Raw genomic sequence first — 24,798 nt, 5'->3', positions numbered from 1 at the left:
CTGTGTAGTGTGTTTTATCATTGACACTTTTTCCCTAGGTGAATGGGTAGGGGTACCATGTACCCCATACTCATTCACATAGGGTGGGATCTAGGGGCCCTCTTATTATAGGGGGCTCCCGGATTCCGATAAGCCCCCCGCCCGCAGACCCCGACAACCAACTTGCTTGTTCGGGTTGCAAGAAATGAGATAGGCCACCAGTACATCAGGTGTGATCAATTTTTTATGATTTGCACCACAGCTTGTAGAGTCTATAACTTTCACACAGACCAAATAATATCCACTAATTTGGGTTATTTTACCAAAGATATGTAGCAGTATAAATTGTGGCCAAAATTTATGAAGAAAAATTAATAATTTGCAAAATTTTGTCACAGAAACTAAGAAAAATGCATTTTTTTTCAAAATTGTTGGTCTTTTTTCATTTATAGCGCAAAAAATTAAAAACCAAGAGGTGATCAAATACCACCAAAAGAAAGCTCTATTTGTATGAAAAAAAGGACAAAAAATTAATTTGGGTACAGTATTACATGACTGAGTAATTGTCATTCAAAGTGTGAGAGCACTGAAAGCTGAAAATTGGTCTGGTCACGAGGAGGGTTTAATTGCCCAGTAGGCAAGTGGTTAAGGGGAACCCCAAACCAAAATTTAAAAAAAAATTGCGTGGGGGCCCCCCAAATTCCATACCAGACTCTTCAGGTCTGGTATGGATTTTAAGGGGAACCCCGTGCCAAAATTTTGTTTAAAAAATGGCGTAGGGGTCCCCCTCAAAATCCATACCAGGCCCTTATCAGAGCACGCAACCTGGCAGGCCGCAAGAAAAGAGGGGGGGTGAGAGAGCACCCCCCCTCCTGAACCGTACCAGGCCACATGCCCTCAGAATGGGGAGGATGTCCCCATGTTGATGGGAACAGGGGCCTCATCTCCACAACCCTTGCCCAGTGGTTGTGGGGGTCAGTGTGCGGGGGGCTTAACAGAATCTGGAAGCCCCATTTAACAAAGGGGACCCCTAGATCCCACCCACCCCCTATGTAAATTGGTAACAGGGTACATTGTACCCCTACCATTTCACAAAAAAAGTGTCAAAAATGGTAAAAAACACAGTAGACAGCTTGGGACAAGTCCTTTATTAAAAAAAAAATAAAAATTCCAGGAGGAATTTTCCTGCAGCCTGCCAGGTTGCATGCTCGGATAAGGGTCTGGTATGGATTTTTTTTAAATGTTGGCTAGGGGCTCCCCTTAAAATCGGTCTGATATGGAATTTGGGGGGATCCCCATGCAATTTTTTTTAAATTTTGGTTTGGGGTTCCCCTTAATATTTATACCAGACCCAAAGGGCCTGGTAATGGACTGGGGGGAATCCATGCCATTTTTTTCAATGAGTTTTATCTATATTGCCGGGACCCGACAATTCATTATAGCCGCGAGTAGTTTTAAATTACTTTTTTTCCTTTAAAAATGTCAATTTGTGCAGGGACTGTTCTAAACGGGAAAAATGCGCCACTTTACAGGCATACTATAGACACCCCCCAGGTACGAAATTTAAAGGAATATTTCACTTTTATTGTTTCACTTTCTGGGCACCAGTCCTCAGGAAGGATGTACTGGAAATGGAGCGAGTACAAAGAAGGGCAACAAAGCTAATAAAGGGTCTGGAGGATATTAGTTATGAGGAAAGGTTGCGAGCACTGAACTTATTGTCTCTGGAGAAGAGAAGCTTGAGAGGGGATATGATTTCAATATACAAATACCGTACTGGTGATCCCACAATAGGGATACATTTTTTTTGCGGAAGGGAGTTTAACAAGACTCGTGGCCACTAATTAAAATTAGAAGAAAAGAGGTTTAACCTTAAACTATGTAGAGGGTTCTTTACTGTAATGCCCCGTACACACGGTCCAACATTGATCAGATATTCCGACAACAAAATCCTAGGATTTTTTCTGACGAATGTTGGCCCAAACTTGTCTTGCATACACACGGTCACACAAAGTTGTCGGAAAATCTGATCGTTCATGAACGCGGTGACGTAAAACACGTATGTCGGGACTATAAACGGGGCAGTAGCCAATAGCTTTCATCTCTTTATTTATTCTGAGCATGCGTGGCACTTTGTGCGTCGGATTTGTGTACACACGATCAGAAATTCCGACAACGGATTTTGTTGTCGGAAAATTTTATAGCCTGCTCTCAAAATCCGATGGAAAAATGTGTGATGGAGCCTACACACGGTCGGTTGGAAAATCCGACCGTGTGTACGGGGCATAAGAGTGGCAAGGATGTGGGGGCTCATCCCTAGTTAGAATATAATATTTCCAACTCTGTCTTAAAAATACTATTTCATGTGTGTATGAGAAATAATATATTCTCCTTTCTCTCATAAAGACATCAGAAAGGAATACAGAGTGTCTGCGGAAGAGACGTTCCAGAGAATTCCAGAATATAATTCCCGTATGGGGGAGGCTGTTAGTCTACAGAAAAGATTCACCACGTTATTGATGATAAACGAACCCCAGAATAAAGAGGAAAAAGAACAAGAAATAAGGAGTTCAGGCAGAAGACATCTACAGATCATGGAGAAAAGATCCCCAACCACAATCCAGGCCCTCTTTGACCCTGATGAAGATGGGTTCATCCCTAAGATTGTTGTGTTACAAGGAGCTGCTGGGATTGGAAAGACAATGACCTCCAAGAAGATCATGCTGGACTGGGCCTCTGGGGATCTCTACCAAGACAAGTTTGATTTTGTGTTTTATCTGAGCTGTAGAGAAATCAACACCATCCCTGAAAACATAAGTCTTGTGGAACTTTTATCCAGAACCTGCAGACTGCAGAGTTCAGATGACCTGGTGTCTATTCTGGAGGATCCTGGAAGTCAGAGAAAACTTCTCACTATAGTTGATGGGTTTGATGAACTGAGGTGGACTCTGAAGAAGAAGTCTGAGGTTTGCCTTGACATTTCTATGGAAACCAACAAAGAAATAATTCTCCAATGCTTGCTCAGGAGACAGTTTCTCCCACAATCTTCTCTGATCATCACCACAAGGTCACTGGCCATGGAGAAGCTTAACACATTTATTGTAGATTCTCGCAATGTGGAAATCCAGGGATTTACAAGGGACGATCGAGAGGAATATGCCCATAAATTCTTTGGGAATAAAGAAGATGCAGACAAGGTTCTCAGTATAATAAAAGAGAATGACGTTCTGTACACCATGTGTGCCGTCCCCATCACATGCTGGATTGTTTGTACTGTAATGAAACAAGAAATAAGAAAAAATTTGGCTTTAATTCGGTGTCATACGATGACTTCAATTTACCTTCTCTATCTGGAGGTTTTACTAACCCATCACAGCAAGGAGCAGTCTGTACACAGGAAACAAACCTGTCTGAAGAAGCTGTGTGCTTTGGCCAATCAGGGAGTTCTGAACCAACAAATCTTATTTGAGAAGAAAGATCTAGAAAGACATGGACTTTCTCTGGATGAGGTGGAGTCTGTATTTCTGAATGAGAACATCTTTCATTGGGACGTCCGCACCCAAACCTGCTACAGCTTCATCCACCTGAGTGTACAGGAGTTCCTTGCTGCTCTCTATTATGGGATGGATGATGGGTCTGGGTCTATGGAAGGTACTTTCCTCCCGGAGATCTGTAAAGGAAAATCACTCCATGACTTCAGTTCAAATTACTCACATTTAGTATTATCTGTACAATTCCTGTTTGGTCTCTTAAATGAAAATCAGGTGAAGACATTCTCAGAGATCACAGGAATCACAATCTCACTCCAAGCCAGACCTGCAATGATAGAATGGGCCAAGAAGAACATTGATCAGACGTTCCCTACTCAGGCCACCTTCTGTCTGTATGAGACTCAGGATGAGGACTTCATTAGGAGCGTCATGTCTGGTTGTACAAGTTTGGAGCTGTGTGGCTCACATACTGATCACTTGTGGATGGACAGGAATTATTCCAAACAGCTGAGCTATTGCTTGAAGACTTTGAAGAGAGAACGTTTTCAGTCTTTTCTTTTTGCTTCTCTTACTGTGGGTCCAGAGTGCCAGAAAATTCTCTCTCCATTCCTACACAGGAGTCAGGAAGTCGGGTAAGTGAGTGTGAGGATATCCTAACTGAATTCAGAGAATGGGCAGGAACCTGCATACAGTATAACGGTGATTATCAGACATGTTCTCCATCTACCACACTTGTTAGAAGTCCTGGGAACTCACACTTTCCTCAGCCCTAAGCCCTGGTTCACACTAGAGCAATATTCCAGTAATCTGCAACATTCTGATGACATGTAAAGTCGCAGGTCAGGTAAAAACACAAAGATTTTATTGGGTGTTGTCTTAATTTCTGCGTTTTGAGTCACTGCAACAAAAGAAAACGCTTCCTGCACTACTTTTGGGTGATTCTTATGCTGCACGACTCCCATAAACTTAAGCCCAGGTTCACACTGGGCTGCGGGAAGGAAGCCGTGTGAGTTTAGCCGAACTCGCATGATTTCACTCCTGCTTGTCAGTTCCGATTTTGGCTGTGATTACAGAGACATCTGTTCAGTTACTGCACAGATGTCAATGTAAATCGCAGGCCGAAATCGCACAAAGTAGTACAGAAACTACTTTTTGAAATTGTGCAGTGCTGCAGATGCGGCATCACACCGATTAGGACAGTGCTATTGCCGGCAATTGCCGCCGTTTTGACATGCGATTTCACATTTTAAATCGCATATCAAGATGCACCAGTGTGAACCAGGGCTTAATGTAAAACTCCCAGAAAGTCGTACATTTGTACATTTGTACATTTGTCTGAATCTTTAAGACTTTGCTGCGACTTCTGAGGCTTCTTTACCCCTCACCTCTCCTCCCTGGTCATCCTTGCTGCCTAAAATCTTCCTCCCAACACATCCCAGTCACACCTGAGCGTAGCGGAAACGCACATTCCCACTTTCATTATTTGTGTATTTTTCATGTGTAAGCACACATTGTGTATAGGGAGCCCATTCACTGGAATGTTCTGCCCTACATGCAACAAACACCCCAAAGTAGATCAAGAATCTTCTCAGTCATGGAGCGTCATGCATCTTGGCAGCAAAACATGCGTCTGATAACTGTGATTGGGGTGTCATTAACAATTAGCCGACATTCATATCTGCGTGTTTCCGAATACGAGACGACCCACACAGAAAATGTGCGCTTTTTCATACGACTAAAAAACATACAGCAACGCACGCCACACATGCGCAGATGTAAATGAATGGTAACACAAAAGCAATGCTCCTTGCTGTGCATTTTTGAAACATACAGCAAAGCGCATGTATTCTTGCCGTCTGCCATTCATTCAAAAATGTACCGATGCAAATGAATAATAACACAAGTGTGACGCACATTGTCGCCTATTTATGAAACGCACAGCAAAGCATGGATTTTCTTGCAGGTTGCTGTGCGGTTGGAAATGTACAGGTGTGAATGAATGGTAATGTATTTACAACTGACAGCAACCCCCAAGAAAACGCATGCTTTGCTGTGTGTTTTGTGTAGCAATGCGCATCACACTTGTGTTACCATTCATCTGCATCTTCATGTTTTTGAACCCCAACCCGTAAGAAAACGCATGCTTTGCTTTGCTGTGCATTTTGCAAATGTGCAGCAACACACGCTGCACTTACAATACCATTCGTTGGCGTCTGAACGTTTCTGAATGCCCGACAACCTGCAGGAAAACGCATGCTTTGCCACACATTTTGGAAACATGCATCGTGCTCGCCTTGCCATTTTTGCAGTACAAGCGTGATGCACGGTCGCAGTGCATTTCTGAAACGTGCGGCAAAGCACACAATTTCTGTGCGGTTGATGTGTATTCAGAATCATGTAGATGTAAATGCAGCCTGATTGTTAATGACGCCCCAATCACGGTTATCAGACGTATGTTTGTCATGTGATAAAACACGCTATAAACACGGATCATCAAAGTCACATAGGAATGCTTCTCAGTAAAGTCACTTTGAAGTCACACCTGGTCGCCGGGAAGTTGTAGAGCAAAGTCAAGCTGGAAGTCGCTGCCACTTTCATGTTGTGCTGTGTGAACCAGAGCTAAATTGTGGTTCCCACATATCACCTTCTACCAATCACATCATTTACATCGTATTAACCCTTTCCCTGCCCCCCAATTATATCATTTATCACACAGAACGTTTGGAGGGAAAGCTTCGTGTTCAGAGATCTGGGGGAGGGAAATAATGTCAGGGGTGTGACATCATCATCCCAACATTGGAGGGACCAATTGTCTGCAGAAGTGGGCGGAGATGGGAATGTCTGGACTGCATTTTATATCTGGAACCAAAGTGGCGTTCCAGGATTTTCCAGAAGCTGAATGGAGACCCCTGTGTAGGAAGACCGGAGACCCCTGTGTAGGAAGACCGGAGACCCCGTATACATATCAGGGGCCTCCTTTAAGTTTTGTATGGACTGTGACTTCAAAAAACTTTCATAGCCACCAATGAGAAGTCCTCATCAGGTCCAGTATGAGACTGTAGAGCCAGAGGGAAGGCAGCCATGTGGAAGGGAAATGTTGGGTTGTTATTCTTGGTGTCAGAGGTCATACATTCTTGTTGATAATTATTATCTCATTATTGGGTTTTAGATTTCACTGTTGTACTATTTCCAGTAAAGATTGTCTGGGAGATGACAAAGCAGAAGCTAAAAAAGAGTTCTCTTCAGGAAATGAAATGAAGTCGGATACTCTTTCCTTTCTGATAAACCCGGAGAGTAAAATTCAGGAATTACAGTAAGAGAAATGTGTGATCTGCAGTGATGGGGAAATGTGACGTCTTGTGATTGTTCCCGTCTCTCAGTGTTTCCTTCTATCTCTGGGTGTCCTCCATCCTCACCCATGTAGAATCTTCCATCACCTGTCCTCTTCTCATGTCTTCTCCTGTCTCTGAGGGAATCTTTCTCTTTGTAATCTCATCGATGGGATTTGGGGTTCCCCTTATAGTAGAACAGTGACCAGGCTATGTACATATGGAATGACCATCCATATTCCTAACAAGCAGGAAATAGGATGGAATAGACCCCCTTAGGACTTGCTCACACGTCTGATGAATATGAAGAAGGAAGCAATGCTCAGTAACACTTCTATGACATTTATGATGTGTCTTCATTGTGTTTATGAAGCTCTGAAAACACTATAAGAATGCTCAGGATAAATGCTCGGGGGAGGGGTTGCTTTTCTAGTGGGAGGAGCCTAAAGGGGAAGTGAATTGATGTAGAGGAAATGATCTACTGTGATATGTGGATATCAGATGTAGCACCCTCTACCTTAGGTAGGTGCTAGAGTTAGTTTTTGGCCAGTGCAGGTAAATTTAGGAAGGCCTAAATAGGCCTGTTTGTTTTGATCTGGGGGCTGGGGAGTGGTTTAGTGTAGGCTGGTGACTCACAGATAGCATCACCTTTTGGTTACCTCCCTCTGGCCTCTAGAAGATTCTAGAGGCAGAGGAGGGGAAGAGAGGTGGAGCTTTCTGGGGTGTGGTAAGAAGCCCTGACCAATCCCCAACTGGGATTGGCAGGGGGTGGACTTCTTTAGGTGCCTTGGTCAGTCCAGCTGGGGAGGAGTTGTTCGGGTGGAAGAACTGAGAGATGTAGGGCCTTGGAGGGAGCCCCAAGTTTGGGGGGGGTGATCTTGGGCAAGGGCTTGGAGCTGTGAATGAACCCCACATAACCCAAGGAGTGTCCTGAACAGGAGCAGGAGAGGTCAGTGGGGAAGACTGCCGGGCAAGTCTTCAGGAGGGATCCACCAGGTGTCGGTGAGTGACAGGCACAGTAGGGAGAGCTGGGAGAATCATGCCTTTCTGGTAAAAACGAATATCACTGTCCTGAGTCCCCTGATCACCACTGTTATAAATCATTCTCTTCAAACTGGTCACATTCCCGCTGTTTTAAAAATTGTCATTATTAGACCATTGCTTAAAAAACCCACTCTTGATCCGGAAGTCCTATCAAATTATAGGCCTATCTCCAATCTCCCTTTCATATCAAAAGTACTTGAGAAAGCAGTTGCTACTTATCTTCAGAACCATCTTAAACATAATAACTTTTTTGAAAAATTTCAGTCAGGTTTTCGCTTTGTTCACAGTACAGAGACTGCCCTCGTTAGAGTTACAAACGACCTCCTCATATCATTCTATGCTGGCTTTCCTTCCCTCCTCATCCCCCTGGACCTTTCTGCTGCATTCAATACTGTAGACCATGGTATTCTTTTAAACCGGCTCCATCTTACCACTGGATTAAATGATACAGCTCTCAGTTGGTTCAAATCATACCTCACAAACTGGACAGAATACATTTCTCTGGGCCATTTCAAATCAAATTCACATACAGTTACTTGCGGTGTCCCCCAGGTGTTAGTTCTTGGCACCATCATTTTTATCCTCTATCTTGCCCCCTTGGCCAAATTATCAGCCGCCACAAAATTTCATTCCACTGCTATGCTGATGACACACAGCTATATGTAAATGCAACAGCTGAAACTCCATCTTTACAGTCATCCCTATCAGTACTCACCACCTGTCTGGAGGAGATAAAGGTATGGATGGAGCACAACTTTCTTCAACTAAACAGTTCTAAAAGTGAAGTCATCCTGATTGGCACTCCTCACCAGAACAAATCATCATCCATTACCAGCATCACCTTTTCCGGTTCTAACATCCCTTTTTCATCGATAGTCACAAACCTTGGTGTAAAAATGGACTCCGAACTTACTTTTGAGGCCCATATAAATCACCTATGCAAGACCTCTTTCTATCACCTCTGTGATATCTCTAGACTCCGTTCCATTCTTTCCCTCTCAGATGCCGAAAAGCTGGTTCATGCTTTTGTCTCCTCCAGACTGGACTACTGTAATGCACTTCTCATTGGGATTCCCAGAAAGAGTCTGCAGAGGCTTCAGTACATCCAAAACTCTGCAGCAAGGATCCTGATGAGAGTGCGGAAACATAAGCACATTACCCCCATTCTCCACTCACTCCACTGGCTTCCTGTCTCTGCCAGGATTGAGTAAAAGGTCTCTCTCCTCACACACCAATGTATACATGGATATGCCCCTCCCTACCTTAAAGAACTTCACAAAACACAACACATTCCCTCCGCTCCACTCACTCAAACCTTCTTCATATACCCAGAACTAGACTTAGGACAATGGGAGACAGGGCCTTTTGTGCAGCTGCCCCGCACCTGTGGAATGCCCTACATGACACCTTGAGGGCTCCTCAATCTACTGACTGTTTTAAAAAAGGTCTTAAGACCTTTCTTTTTAGCAAAGCCTTTTGTCCATTTTAGATGTCTATTTCATTGTATAAATTGTTCATTTTTCTTTTTTGTTTTAACCTGTAGCACTTTGAGCTCTTTTGATGAAAAGCGCACTATAAATAAAATATATTTTTATTATTATTATTATTATTATTATTAATGTGGGTGAAATCCTTCGCGCTATCAAAGTGAATATATAATGGATACTAATCTAATAAGTTGCAGCTAGATCTAAAGTGTATGAGTGCACTAAAATGGTATGATGTGAATAATGATCAGCGCAGCTTAATATGAATAAATGTAAACCGTAAACAATTAACAATAAATTATGTGCAAAATCGCAAAATTGCGACTGTGCTAAAATGCTAGTGATGCTGTGCAAAATAGTTAAATGCAACAATATACTTGTTTTCAATATTGATGGACACAGAAATGCTAATACTGCAAATGTGCAAAAAAACGCATCATGATGCTGTACAAAGTCACTAAAAGTAACAATAACCAGTGCTTAAACAAAACAATATAGGTGAGCGCTCATACTGCTGTGAAAAATGCAATAATGATCCTGCATATTGATAAAATTATTCCAATGTAGATAGAAAATATACAATATCATACTTGCCAACTGTCCCGGATTTCCTGGGACATTCCCGGGACTTAGACGCCATTCCCGAATTTGTGGCATCCCGGTAAATGTCCCGAGAAATCCGGTTCTTCACAATTTCGCCGGCGCTGTCGCCGCTAGAGGTCCGCGGCCAGCGGAGACATTGTTTCCGCCGGCCGCCATTTTAATGAAGTTTAGGAAGACGGCTGGGGGGCTAGACGGAGCTCCTGCATCGCCGCCCACCCTCCGCCCCGCTCTGCCTCGCCCCGCCTCGCCCCACCTCGCCCCGCCTACCCCCCCGCCCCGCTGGAAAGGGGCGGGGGTTTTAGCCATGCGGAGGACACCTTTGAGGTAGGGGGGGCGCACCACTGTGGGACTCCTGATGTAAGGGGGGCTCCACTGGGGACACCTGATGTCAGGGGGGGTCCGCCGGGGACACCTGATGTCAGGGGGGGCTCCACCGGGGACTCCTGATGTGAGGGGGGCTCCGCCGGGGACACCTGATGTGAGGGGGGCTCCCCTGGGGACACTTGATGTGAGGGGGGCTCCACCGGGGACACCTCATGTGAGGGGGGCTCCACCGGGGACACCTGATGTGAGGGGGGGCTTCACCGGGGACTCCTGGTGTGAGGGGGGCTCCACTGGGGACACCTGATGTGAGGAGGGGCTTCACCGGGGACTCCTGATGTGAGGGGGGGCTCCACTGGGGACACCTGATGCAAGGGGGGCTCCACTGGGGACACCTGATGCAAGGGGGCTCCACTGGGGACTCCTGATGTGAGGGGGGTTCCACCGGGGACTCCTGATGTGAGGGGGGGCTCCACCGGGGACACCTGATGTGAGGGGGGGCTCCGCTGGGGACACCTGATGTGAGGAGGGGCTCCGCCGGGGACACCTGATGTGAGGGGGGCTCCACCGGGGACACCTGATGTGAGGGGGGCTCCGCCGGGGACACCTCATGTGAGGGGGCGCTCCACTGGGGACACCTGATGTGAGGGGGAGCTCCGCCGGGGACACCTGATGTGAGGGGGGGCTCCGCCGGGGACTCCTGGTGTGAGGGGGGGCTCCACTGGGGACACCTGATGCAAGGGGGGCTCCACTGAGGACTTTTGATGTGAGGGGGGCTCCACTGGGGACACCTGATGTGAGGGGGGGCTCCACTGGGGACACCTAATGTGAGGGGGGCTCCACCGGGGACACCTGATGTGAGGGGGGGCTCCACCGGGGACACCTGATGTGAGAGGGGGCTCTGCCGGGGACACCCGTTGTGAGGGGGAGCTCCGCTGGGGACACCTGATGTGAGGGGGGGCTCTGCCGGGGACACCTGATGTGTGGGGGGTCCGCCGGGGACACCTGATGTGAGGGGGGGCTACACCGGGGACTCCTGGTGTGAGGGGGGTTCCGCTGGGGACTCCTGGTGTGAGGGGGGCTCCGCTGGGGACTCCTGGTGTGAGGGGGGCTCCTCTGGGGACATCTGATGTAAGGGGGCTCCGCTGGGGGCACCTGATGCAAGGACGGACTCTGCTGGGACATCTGACGCAAGGACGGACGGCTGGTGGCAGGCGACGTGGCTAGTGACACGCTCAGGGATCCCACTGATTCTGCATTATGGTGAGTTGAATGATTTCATTTTATATTAATAATAGAAATAATGCACTTCAATCATCCTGACACCATAACAACCATGGTGCCGGGATGATTGAAGTGCTAACACCAGGTGTTTGGAGTATCTTTATCTGCTGATTGTTAAACTTTCTAGAATACACATAATTTTATTGTGTAGGATCTGGGGCTGCTGTCACGTCATTTCCCTCTCCCCCTCTCCCCCTCTCCCCCTCTCCCCCTCTTCCCCTTTCCCCCTCTCCCCCTCTCCATCCCTCATTCATCTCAGACTCTAACCACACCCTCTTGAGCCATGCCCATTTAAGCCCCACCCACTATATCGCGTAAACCACGCCCATTTTTCGCCGCACTTGTATATTTTTCTTAAGCCATGCCTACAAACGAATGTCCCGCCCCCTAATTATTGTATGGCTCCGCCTACAGCCACAATAGTGTCCCACATTTTTTTTTTTACAATGTTGGCAACTATGCAATATATAAATATAAATAATGAATTAATGTGACAATGCTTTGTGCAAATAGTTGTAACTATGTGCTGACAATTCCTTATATCACATAGTTATCACAATCAATGGGATAAAAGTTCATAAAGTGAAAGTAAATGGAGTCTATAATAGATTAAAGTGCAAATAGTGCTCCAATGTGCTCTTCAATACATCACCGGTGAGTCACTCTTCGTGTGTGTCACTCAATGTGCACTAGCCTCTTACCTCCATGAGGATAATGAATAGCAGTGGGGATAAGTGTGGCTGGAGACATTTGCAGGATATTAAGACGGTGGTTATCCCTCTCAGACCTTAGTGTAATGGATGGTGGCTTAGGCTCCTCTGGGACAGTCCTCCGTACACCCCGAGGCTCGGGTGTTTTCCTTCTTGGGGCTTCCAATACGAAGGACGTTACGTTGAATCTCAGCACATACAAAGCTCGCCCATTCACTCCGTGGTGGCATAGACAAATTTGTCTATGCCACCACAGAGTGAATGGGCGGGCTTTGTATGTACTGAGATTCAACGTAACGTCCTTCTGATTGGAAGCCCCAAGAAGGAAAACACCGGAGCCTCGGGGTGTACGGATTCCTATGGATGCGTGGCAGCTCGTGGGGGCGGCGAGCGCAAGAAGCACAACCTCGCAGCAGTGATTTCCAGCGTGATCCCATCGCGCTGGAAACACAATATCGGCGGCAGGTACTGTACCCTCTGGTGCAAGCCATCTGGTCCCGGTGATTTATTAATGTTAAGTTCCCCAAGTCTAATTTTAATTCTGTGCTCTGTTAGCCATGAGGGTACTTCCTGTGATGTGTCATGAGGATAAACACTGAAGTCTGAGGAGAAGAATAAATTCAATACCTTCGCCATCTACCCATCCTTTTTAATCAGATGTCCTTCCACATTTTTTTGGCCAATATGGTCTGTCCTCCCTTTTTTACTCTTTATACAGTATACTTAAAGAATTTCTTGCGATTTTTTTTTTTTTTTGCTCTCCTTTGCTATGTGTCTTTCCTGTTCCATTTTAGCCACCCTAATTGCACCCTTACATATATTGTTGCATAAGCATTTTTTCATTGGAGTTTTGCAAGTAATTGTCAGACTAGCCTAACATCAATAGTATGTAAACTCTTGGAGGGGATGATAAAGGACTATATACAAGATTTTAGAACGGAAAGTGGTATCATTATCAGTAATCAGTATGGATTCATGAAGAATCGTTCTTGCCAAACCAATCTATTAACCTTCTATGAGGAGGTGAGTTGCCATCTAGATAAAGGAAGTGCCATAGATGTGGTGTATCTGGATTATGCAAAAGCATTTGACACAGTTCCCCATAAACTTTTACTGTACAAAGTACGGTCCGTTGGCATGGACCATAGGGTGAGTACATGGATTGAAAACTGGCTACAAGGGCGAGTTCAGAGGGTGGTGATAAATGGGGAGTACTCAGAATGGTCAGGGGTGGGTAGTGGGGTTCCCCAGGGTTCTGTCCTGGGACCAATCCTGTTTAATTTGTTCATAAACGACCTGGAGGATGGGATAAACAGTTCAATCTCTGTATTTGCAGACGATACTAAGCTAAGCAGGGCAATAACTTCTCTGCAGGATGTGGAAACCTTGCAAAAAGATCTGAACAAATTAATGGGGTGGGCAACTACATGGCAAATGAGGTTCAATGTAGAAAAATTTTAAATAATGCATTTGGGTGGCAAAAATATGAATGCAATCTATACACTGGGGGGAGAACCTCTGGGGGAATCTAGGATGGAAAAGGACCTGGGGGTCCTAGTAGATGATAGGCTCAGCAATGGCATGCAGAGCAAACAGAATATTGGCATGCATTAAAAAGGGGATCAACTCCAGAGATAAAATGATAATTCTCCCGCTCTACAAGACTCTGGTCCGGCCGCACTTGGAGTATGCTGTCCAGTTCTGGGCACCAGTCCTCAGGAGGGATATACTGGAAATGGAGCGAGTACAAAGAAGGGCAACAAAACTAATAAAGGGTCTGGAGGATCTTAGTTATGAAGAAAGGTTGCTAGCACTGAACTTATTCTCTCTGGAGAAGAGACGCTTCAGAGGGGATATGATTTCAATTTACAAATACCGTACTGGTTACCCCACAATAGGGATAAAACTTTTTGTGGAAGGGAGTTTAACAAGACTCGTGGCCACTCACTAAAATTAGAAAATAAGAGATTTAGCCTTAAACTACGTAGAGGGTTCTTTACTGTAAGAGCAGCAAGGATGTGGAATTCCCTTCCACAGGCGGTGGTCTCAGCGGGGGGCATCAATGGTTTCAAGAAACTATTAGATAATCATCTAAACGACCACAACATACAGGGAAATATAATGTAATACTGACACATAATCACACACATAGGTTGGACTTGATTGACTTGTGTCTTTTTTCAACTTCACCTACTATGTAACTACCCTGTTTCCCTGAAAATAAGACCTAGCGTGATTGTTGGCCCTAGTTAAAGTCCTTGTAGGTCTTATTTTCAGGGTAGGGCTTATTTGCGGGTAAACAGGGTAGGGCTTATTTGGGGGGTAGGGCTTATATTGCAGCCATCACTGACAATCACGCTAGGTCTTATTTTCGGGGAAACAGGGTATGTAGATTTGTAATGTGTTATCACTTGTACACTAAAGCTGCTGAAGACTCAGAAGGCCGGGGATGGCCAAAGATCACCCCCTAAAGGTGGAGGAATGTTGTAGCCTGGCAACTCCATCCTTGAACACAGAGAACATATACGAGGGATTGACTGCTGTGACCTGTGGCCTGGCCAGGGGCCTGGCAACTGTAAATACTACTATGCAGGAGCCAGATGACATCCCTGAAGAGCCGGCTCTAAGTCCCTTGCTATACCTATCCGGAAGGAGCCATTACCAGAGGCAGGTGTGCCTCTTGGTGAGCTGAATGAGGTAAGCGAGGGCAGGGTCATTGATTTGGGTTCCCCCAGAGTGCAGGCCGAGTTTGGGTCTCTAGAGAGGTTGGCAGAGTGGTCATCACCCAGTGACATGACCGAAAAGGAGTGGGAGACTGGGGAATCCCAAATCCTTGAGGGAGGAGCTGGACTAGAGCCAGCAGTTGGATCTGAGCAAACAGCAGGAACCCTGACAAGTAGCAGGCAGCTCTTCTTGAACATGCCTTCCATTACCCAGACCAGAGTGCCCACCTACCGTCAATGGGTCGTGAGGGCCCCCAGATGCCTGCATTCTCTAGGGAACAGGCCTCCCAAGATTCTCCTGGTTTCAATGAGAAGTGCAGAGGAGGGTGGCTCTAGAAGTGGGACCTGGACTTTCCATATGTCCCTCCCCAGATTATGGACGTTGTGGAGAACCTATGGGAAGAGTGGGAGGATGACCTAGTCTGGGACTACCTACACATTCCCAAGCCATTGTGGGTGCCTGACAGTGAGGCCTGAGCACACTTTAAAAATATTTGGGAGGAATGGAAGCTTTGGAGGTTGATCTACAGAGACTGGGTACTTGTGTCCAGGGCGGTTCGGCCCAAGCAAAGCTACTCAGCCTCCAGAGAGGAAGAAGGAGGGAGCCATACAAGGTTGTCTGACCCTCAGTTTTATGCATAGGAGGACTGTGGGGAGCCACATGATGCATAGCATGAGCCGCATTGACTGCAGGTAAGTTGTAGTGTGTGTTCTTTCTTTCTCCCTGATTTTTGCAGGAACAAACTAGCCTGCCACCCGTGCCTGACAGAAGGACTGCCTGTTGCAAGGACACTTGGGTTAAGTTGTTCCTGTTTTACCTCTTTGGGAGCCTGTTTGTTCAGGGAGTTCAGGAATTCTAAAGAGGACTGTTCATTATTTCCTGTACATATGTTTTTTTTATTGTTCTGTTGTTTGGTTATAACCCCCTTCTCAAAGGTATTATATCTGTGCTGCTTGTTGCTTAAACAAGGTGCCCAACATGGATGTACACTCACCCCTCCGTATGGACCAACTATCGCTAGTGTGGTCAAACAAGCATGTGGGGAGAACCCTGGAGATATCCTTGTACTGACAATTCCTGAAGTGGATAAGCCTCATGCAAGTAGATATGAAGAAAAGGACCTCATTGCGCAATAATGCTTAAAAAGATTTATTTTAAAACAATACATTTTCACTCACATGAATGGGTGCCTGTACCCTGGTACCCAGTGTGAATAGCAGGTGATTATTTAGGGGAGTGTAAAATATATATAAAAACCCAAACTAGAGTCAAAGCTGCGCTCAGATCTAAAGAAACAAAAAACAAATGTGGAAGAAAAAAAGCTGCCAGCACCTAAAACGTCCAGTATCTGACTCCTAAAGTATGGTAAACAGCAAAGTGCAGCGCTATAAGTATATATGTGACATATAAAAAAATATGGTCCCACCAAGTGACATAATATCAATCGGTAGATAGATGAACAAAATCAATCAATCATAAACAAACTTTGTTCACAAATGCGTGTGAAAAAAGTATATAAAACAATATATATAAATAGTCCAAAGCATAATATTGAGTCCACAAAAAGATAGGGAAAAAAAAACACCCATCCAGGAGAGATGTGATAAGGAGAATTAGTAGATGATCCACCAAGGAGTGTGTGAATAGAGTCTGCTTACCGGACGGCGATGACTGCTATTACGGCAGTCTCGCCCAGCATAGGGATTATGGTCTCCCAAAACCACAGGTACAAAGCGGGACCAGTAGCTTTAACACTCGATCACAACCTGTGTATAGAAGGGTCCGGCTTCTCTCAGACAACACTTGGATACCAAGCACCTTTCTTTCATACTGCTGCACTTCTTCAGTATTTCTGACTTGCACTCGGTCTTCTTCCGGAAAACGTTTCAGAAGGACTCGGAATGAAATCCAGCCGGACTCTCGGACACGACATTACTGCGATCCCAAAGATGCCACGTGACGATAACCAACCCCCCCGGTAGGCGGCTCTCCTCGGTCTTCTCCTTTCCTCTCTCTGTCCTCGGATTCGGTTCGGTTCTGACTCGGTCTGGTATTTCCTAATTGATTGATTTTGTTCATCTATCTACTGATTGATATTATGTCACTTAGTGGGACCATATTTTTTTATATGCCACATATATACTTATAGCGCTGCACTTTGCTGTTTACCACCGATTATTTAGGGGAAATCGGTCGACAAGAGATGGTTGACCACTGGCCACGTCTCTGCATGATTTCCAGAAGTTGGTTGCGGGAGGAAGTGTGTCGCGATGACAAGATCAAACCTCGACACATTTCAGCAAATCAATGGGCCATCATCAGGAGGCTCTAATTCCGCCATTTTGGATGAGGGCATATATACCCCTACTAATGGTCAATTGATTTGAATCAATCCAATGGCGTTTGATTACCTGCTATTTATGCGTAAAAGTACATGAAAGGAAATAAATAATATTAAACTAATGAAAAACAGTTTCTTGTGTGATTATATTGGGTAAATATATTAAATGAAATTAAGAGGCCATCTAGTGGCCAGTGGAAAAAATGACATGGTGAATGTCAATTGCTCAAGATGTGAATAAACTAGGTGAGCTAAATACACCCAGTTTCTTCACAAATCTGTGAATAAAATTCATTTAAATGTGTTTATCAGAAAAAAAGAGTTGAAATCGTTTTTTAATTAATGCTATTTGTAGACAAATACATAGGTGAATTATTAGTATTTTCACCAATATACAGTGCTTTGCAAAAGTATTCACCACCACCCACCGCCATTTTTCGTGTTTTGTTGCCTCACAACCTGGAATTAACTTGGATTGTTTGAGGATTTGCATCATTTAATTTACAGAACATGCCCACAACTTTGAAGGTTTTTTTTTTATTATTGTGAAGCAAACAACAAATAGGACAAAATAACAGAAAAAGTCAATGTGCATAACTATTCACCCCCCTAAAGTCAATACTTTGTAGAGACACCTTTTGCGGCTATCACAGCTCCAAGTCGCTTTGGATAAGTCTCTATGAACTTGCCACATCTTACCACTGGGGATTTTTGCCCTTTCCTCCTTGCAAAACTGCTCCAGCTCCTTCAAGTTGGATGGTTTGCGCTTGTGAACAGCAATCTTTAAGTCTGATCACAGATTTTCTATTGGATTGAGGTCTGGGCTTTGACTAGGCCATTCCAACACATTTACATGTTTGCCCTTAAACCACTCAAGTGTTGCTTTAGCAGTGTGTTTGGGGTCATTGTCCTGCTGGAAGGTGAACCTCCGTCCTAGCCTCAAATCACACACAGAGTGCTACAGGTTTTTGTTCAAGAATATCCCTGTATTTAGCACCATCCATCTTTTTCTCAACTCTGACCAGTTTCCCAGTCCCGACTGCTGAAAAACATCCCCACAGCATGATGTTGCCACCACCATGTTTCACGGTGGGGATGGTGTTCTTTGGGTAATGTGATGTGTTGGTTCTGCGCCAGACATAGCATTTTCTTTGATGGCCAAAAAGTTAAATTTTAGTCTCATCAGACCAGAGCACCTTCCTCCATACATTTTCGGAGTCTCCCACATGCCTTTTCGCAACCTCAAAGAGTGCCATTCTGTTTTTTTGCTGAAAGTAATGGCTTTCTTCTGGCCACTCTGGGCATGTGGCCTGGTATGGTTTGCTCTCTCGCCCCCCTCTTTTCCTGTGGCCTATCAGGTTGCGTGTTCAGATAAGGGGGACCCCCACGCAATTTTTTTTTTAAATTTTGATTCGGGGTTCCCCTTAATATTCATACAAGACCCAAAGGGCCTGGTAATGGACTGGGGGGGAACCCATGCCGTTTTTTTCAATGACTTTTATCTGTATTCTCTGGACCTGACAATTCATTATAGCCACAAGCAGTTTTGAATGACATTTTTTCCTTTAGAAAAGCCATCTTAACAATAACATCTATGGTATGAAATTCACAGTTACCACTCATAAACAACATGTAGACTTTTTGGATTTGCATATCTTCAAGAATGGTGACGAGCTCAGTACTAAAACTAATTTCAAAAGTACTGACAGGAATGGTTACATTCCCATCAGGAGCTCTCACCATCCTAATTCCAAAGGGTCAATTTATGCATATATAAAGAAACTGCTCAAATTTCATAGATTATGTGGAACAAACAGATGTTTTAGTACAAAGATTTTTGGATAAATTGTACAATCATGCCAAGTTATTAGAAGTCAGAGACCTAGTAGGGAGCATGAACAGAGAAACACTCTTTTCTTTCTCGTACATCATGGGACACAGAGCCTCAGTAATTACTGATGGGTTATATAGGTATCACTAGGTGATTGGACATTGGTCACACCCTAACCATGAAGTTCAACCCCCTATATAATCCCTCCCCTTACAGGGATACCTCAGTTTTTATGCCAGTGTCTTACGTGTTGGACGTGTAAAGATGTCCTGTGCTGAGCTCCAAAGGGAATATCCTATATCCTATAGGGATGAGCTTCGAGTTCGAGTCGAACTCATGTTCGACTCGAACATTGGCTGTTCGCAAGTTCACCGAACAGCGAACAATTTGGGGTGTTCGCGGCAAATTCGAATGCCGCGGAACACCCTTTAAAAGTCTATGGGAGAAATCAAAAGTGCTAATTTTAAAGGCTAATATGCAAGTTATTGTCATAAAAAGTGTTTGGGGACCTGGGTCCTGCCCCAGGGGACATGGATCAATGCAAAAAAAAGTTTTAAAAACGGCAGTTTTTTCAGGAGCAGTGATTTTAATAATACTTAAAGTCAATCAATAAAAGTGTAATATCCCTTTAAATTTCGTACCTGGGGGGTGTCTATAGTGTGCCTGTAAAGGGGCGCATGTTTCCTGTGTTTAGAACAGTCTGACAGCAAAATGACATTTTGAAGGAAAAAACTCATTTAAAACTACCCGCGGCTATTGCATTGCCGACAATACACATAGAAGTTCATTGATAAAAACGGCATGGGAATTCCCCAAAGGGGAACCCCGAACCAAAATTAAAAAAAAAAAATGACGTGGGGGTCCCCCTAAATTCCATACCAGGCCCTTCAGGTCTGGTATGGATATTAAGGGGAACCCCGGCCAAAATTAAAAAAAAAAAATGACGTGGGGTTCCCCCTAAATTCCATACCAGACCCTTCAGGTCTGGTATGGATTTTAAGGGGAACCCCGCGCCAAAAAAAAAAAAAAAAACGGCGTGGGGTCCCCCCAAAAATCCATACCAGACCCTTATCCGAGCACGCAACCTGGCAGGCCGCAGGAAAAGAGGGGGGGACAAGAGTGCGGCCCCCCCTCCCTCCTGAACCGTACCAGGCCACATGCCCTCAACATTGGGAGGGTGCTTTGGGGTAGCCCCCCAAAACACCTTGTCCCCATGTTGATGAGGACAAGGGCCTCATCCCCACAACCCTGGCCGGTGGTTGTGGGGGTCTGCGGGCGGGGGGCTTATCAGAATCTGGAAGCCCCCTTTAACAAGGTGACCCCCAGATCCCGGCCCCCCCCCCTGTGTGAAATGGTAAGGGGGTACATAAGTACCCCTACCATTTCACGAAAAAAGTGTCAAAAATGTTAAAAATGACAAGAGACAGTTTTTGACAATTCCTTTATTTAAATGCTTCTTCTTTCTTCTATCTTCCTTCATCTTCTGGTTCTTCTGGCTCTTCTGGTTCTTCTGGTTCTTCCTCCGGCGTTCTCGTCCAGCATCTCCTCCGCGGCGTCTTCTGTCTTCTTCTCCTCGGGCCGCTCCGCACCCATGGCATGGGGGGGAGGCTCCCGCTCTTCTCTTCTTCTCTTCTTCTTTTCTTCTTTTCTTCTTTTCTTCTCTTCTTCTCTTCTTCTTCATTTTCTTCTCCGGGCCGCTCCGCAATCCATGCTGGCATGGAGGGAGGCTCCCGCTGTGTGACGGCGCTCCTCGTCTGACAGTTCTTAAATAACGGGGGGGGGGCGGGGCCACCCGGTGACCCCGCCCCCCTCTGACGCACGGTGACTTGACGGGACTTCCCTGTGGCATTCCCCGTGACGTCACAGGGAAGTCCCGTCAAGTCACCGTGCGTCAGAGGGGGGCGGGGTCACCGGGTGGCCCCGCCCCCCCCCCGTTATTTAAGAACTGTCAGACGAGGAGCGCCGTCACACAGCGGGAGCCTCCCTCCATGCCAGCATGGATTGCGGAGCGGCCCGGAGAAGAAAATGAAGAAGAAGAGAAGAAGAGAAGAAAAGAAGAAAAGAAGAAAAGAAGAAGAGAAGAAGAGAAGAGCGGGAGCCTCCCCCCCATGCCATGGGTGCGGAGCGGCCCGAGGAGAAGAAGACAGAAGACGCCGCGGAGGAGATGCTGGACGAGAACGCCGGAGGAAGAACCAGAAGAACCAGAAGAGCCAGAAGAACCAGAAGATGAAAGAAAGAAGAAGCATTTAAATAAAGGAATTGTCAAAAACTGTCTCTTGTCATTTTTAACATTTTTGACACTTTTTTCGTGAAATGGTAGGGGTACTTATGTACCCCCTTACCATTTCACACAGGGGGGGGGCCGGGATCTGGGGGTCACCTTGTTAAAGGGGGCTTCCAGATTCCGATAAGCCCCCCGCCCGCAGACCCCCACAACCACCGGCCAGGGTTGTGGGGATGAGGCCCTTGTCCTCATCAACATGGGGACAAGGTGTTTTGGGGGGCTACCCCAAAGCACCCTCCCAATGTTGAGGGCATGTGGCCTGGTACGGTTCAGGAGGGAGGGGGGGCCACACTCTCGTCCCCCCCTCTTTTCCTGCGGCCTGCCAGGTTGCGTGCTCGGATAAGGGTCTGGTATGGATTTTTGGGGGGACCCCACGCCGTTTTTTTTTTTTTTTTTGGCGCGGGGTTCCCCTTAAAATCCATACCAGACCTGAAGGGTCTGGTATGGAATTTAGGGGGAACCCCACGTCATTTTTTTTTTAAATTTTGGCCGGGGTTCCCCTTAATATCCACACCAGACCTGAAGGGCCTGGTATGGAATTTAGGGGGACCCCCACGTCATTTTTTTTTTTTAATTTTGGTTCGGGGTTCCCCTTTGGGGAATTCCCATGCCGTTTTTATCAATGAACTTCTATGTGTATTGTCGGCAAATCAATAGCCGCGGGTAGTTTTAAATGAGTTTTTTCCTTCAAAATGTCATTTTGCTGTCAGACTGTTCTAAACACAGGAAACATGCGCCCCTTTACAGGCACACTATAGACACCCCCCAGGTACGAAATTTAAAGGGATATTACACTTTTATTGTTTGACTTTAAGCATTATTAAAATCACTGCTCCTGAAAAAACGGCCATTTTTAAAACTTTTTTTTGCATTGATCCATGTCCCCTGGGGCAGGACCCGGGTCCCCAAACACTTTTTATGACAATAACTTGCATATAAGCCTTGAAAATTAGCACTTTTGATTATTCATGTTCGTGTCCCATAGACTTTAACGGTGTTCGCATGTTCGAACGAACTTTTTTCCTGTTCGCATGTTCTGGTGCGAACCGAACAGGGGGGTGTTCGGCTCATCCCTAATATCCTATACTGGGGCAAGCCAGGCGAACCGGATCCATTTCAAAGTGTCCTTTCTAGGCCGAATTGGATGGTACCCAGGCCTCATGTCTGAAGAAACAAGGTTTTACCTGTAACGCTTCCTCTTTTTAGAGAGCTGGACCCCGCATTTCATAAAATGTTTTTTCTAGCCTTATTTCTGGCCGGGTGCTTTACAGGCCCAGAACTGTGGATCCCCCTATCCGTAGGGGGCCCCAGTCTCTGAAGGTTTTCCAAACGGAGCCCAGCGGGAGAGGTGAAGATTGGGTCTGTATAACAGAACCCTGCGGCTGGATAAGGTAAGGGAGATTCCACAGAATTTTTTTTTAATTCTAGTAGGTTTCTCCTTTAAGGTAAATGCATGCTATGCCTATTGTCGCCACCGGGGGCTGCCAAGAGCACATACCTTCTCATGCTGATGTCTGTCTCAGTGTTTCAAGCTGCACAAGCTCCCCCAGCCGAGCTCCAGGTAGGATGGGATGGGGGGGTTTCTCCTCTGAATATTCCCCCCAGAATAGGGGGAGGCCACAGGTGGTCTGTGAGGCGGTAATATACCGCACTATCACCGCCGCTGCCATTGCCACGTGCAGGCCCCATCACTGCCGGCCTCTCTCCTTCCTTCCCCACCCCCAGCCTTTCCTCCATGCTTGTCCAGGAGGGTCGACTCGCGCGGGAAGTGCACATTTTTTTAAAAAACGAGGGGGGGCGGTAGAGTGGGTGGGGGGCGGAGCGTCAGCGCGGCGTCCAGCGTGCTCAGACGCCCACATTGCCGGCTGCAAGGCTATAAGAAGCACACTTTACAGGTGCACACAGCCTTTGGAGGGACACAGAGCTGACGGTCGCATGTAAGGTGGGACACAGGCATTCTCCTAGGCAGCATTTCCTAAGGAAACACCAGACTGGGCATTTGGTAGCAGGGCTTTTGCCGGACTACATCGCTCAGCAGTCAGTGTTCATTTTGTGATACCTCCACCTTGTTGCTTTGCACTATGGGTAGAAGAGGTTCAAATACCCCAAGAACCAGAGGCTCTAGGGGATCTCCTTCAGGTTCTGAGGATCCCCTTTCTGCAGCATCCTCCCCCCCTGAGGGGCCAGGGACGGCTAGCCAGGGAGAGCCGTTGGGGTCAGGGGCTACACCTAGATACATTACACAGGAGGTTTTTTCCTCAACCATTAATGGACTAGAGGAAAGATTAATGGCCGTAATTGCATCTTCACTCAGTGGAAGAAAACGCACTAGGTCTTCCTCTGTTTCCCAGGACCCTCAGACAGAGGAGCTCTGGGATAGGGGAGAAGAATCCCTTTCAGAGGATCGGGATGGGACGGATGATTCCTCTTCTGGAGAATCAGGTGGAGAGGGACCCTCTTCGGCTTCCCAGGAGGAGAAGGTCTTAGTACAGATCCTTGCTTGATTGGTCTGCTCCACATTTAAGTTGCCCATATCTGAATCAGTTAACCGCTTGCCGACCAGCGCACGCCGATGTACGTCGGCAGAGCGGCACTGCTGGGCAAATGGGCGTACCTGTACGTCCATTTGAATTTCCCCGCCGTGCCCGTGCATGCGCGCCGCCGGCGGCGCGTGCGCGTGCCGGCCGGGAGCTCCGTGAGTCGGGTCGCGGGTTCCGCGGACTCGATCGCCGTGGGGATACCCGCGATCGCCTCACGGAGCGGATGAACGGGGAGATGCCGTTGTAAACAGCATCTCCCCGTTCTGCCTAGTGACAAGTGTCACTCGATCTCTGCTCCCTGTCATCGGAGCAGAGATCAGTGACGTCACCCACACAGCCCATCCCCCTACAGTTAGTAATCACTCCCTAGGATACACTTAACCCCTCCCTGCCCCCTAGTGGTTAACCCCTTCACTGCCAGTGTCATTTACACAGTAATCAGTGCATTTTTAATCGCACTGATCGCTGTATAAATGACAATGGTCCCAAAAATGTGTCAAAAATGTCCGACATGTCCGCCATAACGTCGCAGTCACAATAAAAATCGCTGATCGCCGCCATTACTAGTAAAAAAAAATTTATTAATAAAAATGCCATAAAACTATCCCCTATTTAGTAAACACTATAACGTTTGCGCAAACCAATTAATAAACGCTTATTGCGATTTTTTTTTTTACCAAAAATATGTAGAAGAATACGATCGGCCTAAACTGAAGAAAAAAAATGTTTTTTTATATATTTTTGGGGGATAATTATTATAGCAAAATGTAAAAAATAATGCGTTTTTTTCAAAATTGTCGCTCTTATTTTGTTTATAGCGCAAAAAATAA

The 24,798-nt window shown here is 46.1% G+C and overlaps 2 protein-coding genes across 2 annotated transcripts in view; both read left to right on the top strand.

Annotated features, from left to right (window-relative positions):
• LOC141133842 (phospholipid scramblase 3-like) overlaps positions 1–24,798 on the top strand; it is a 599,764-nt gene that overhangs the window by 228,310 nt on the left and 346,656 nt on the right. The window lies entirely within an intron of this gene.
• Positions 1–24,798, top strand: part of LOC141134392 (NACHT, LRR and PYD domains-containing protein 3-like) — a 284,164-nt gene that overhangs the window by 66,067 nt on the left and 193,299 nt on the right. The window contains exons 4-5 of the mRNA XM_073623957.1: positions 2,386–4,102; positions 6,640–6,783. Of these exons, the coding sequence (XP_073480058.1) occupies positions 2,386–4,102; positions 6,640–6,783 (1,861 nt within the window). The remainder of the gene's footprint in view (positions 1–2,385; positions 4,103–6,639; positions 6,784–24,798) is intronic.

Source organism: Aquarana catesbeiana, linkage group LG03 (assembly GCF_042186555.1).
Source record: "Aquarana catesbeiana isolate 2022-GZ linkage group LG03, ASM4218655v1, whole genome shotgun sequence".
Taxonomy (NCBI): domain Eukaryota; kingdom Metazoa; phylum Chordata; class Amphibia; order Anura; family Ranidae; genus Aquarana; species Aquarana catesbeiana.
This window is presented reverse-complemented; position numbering and strand designations above follow the sequence as displayed.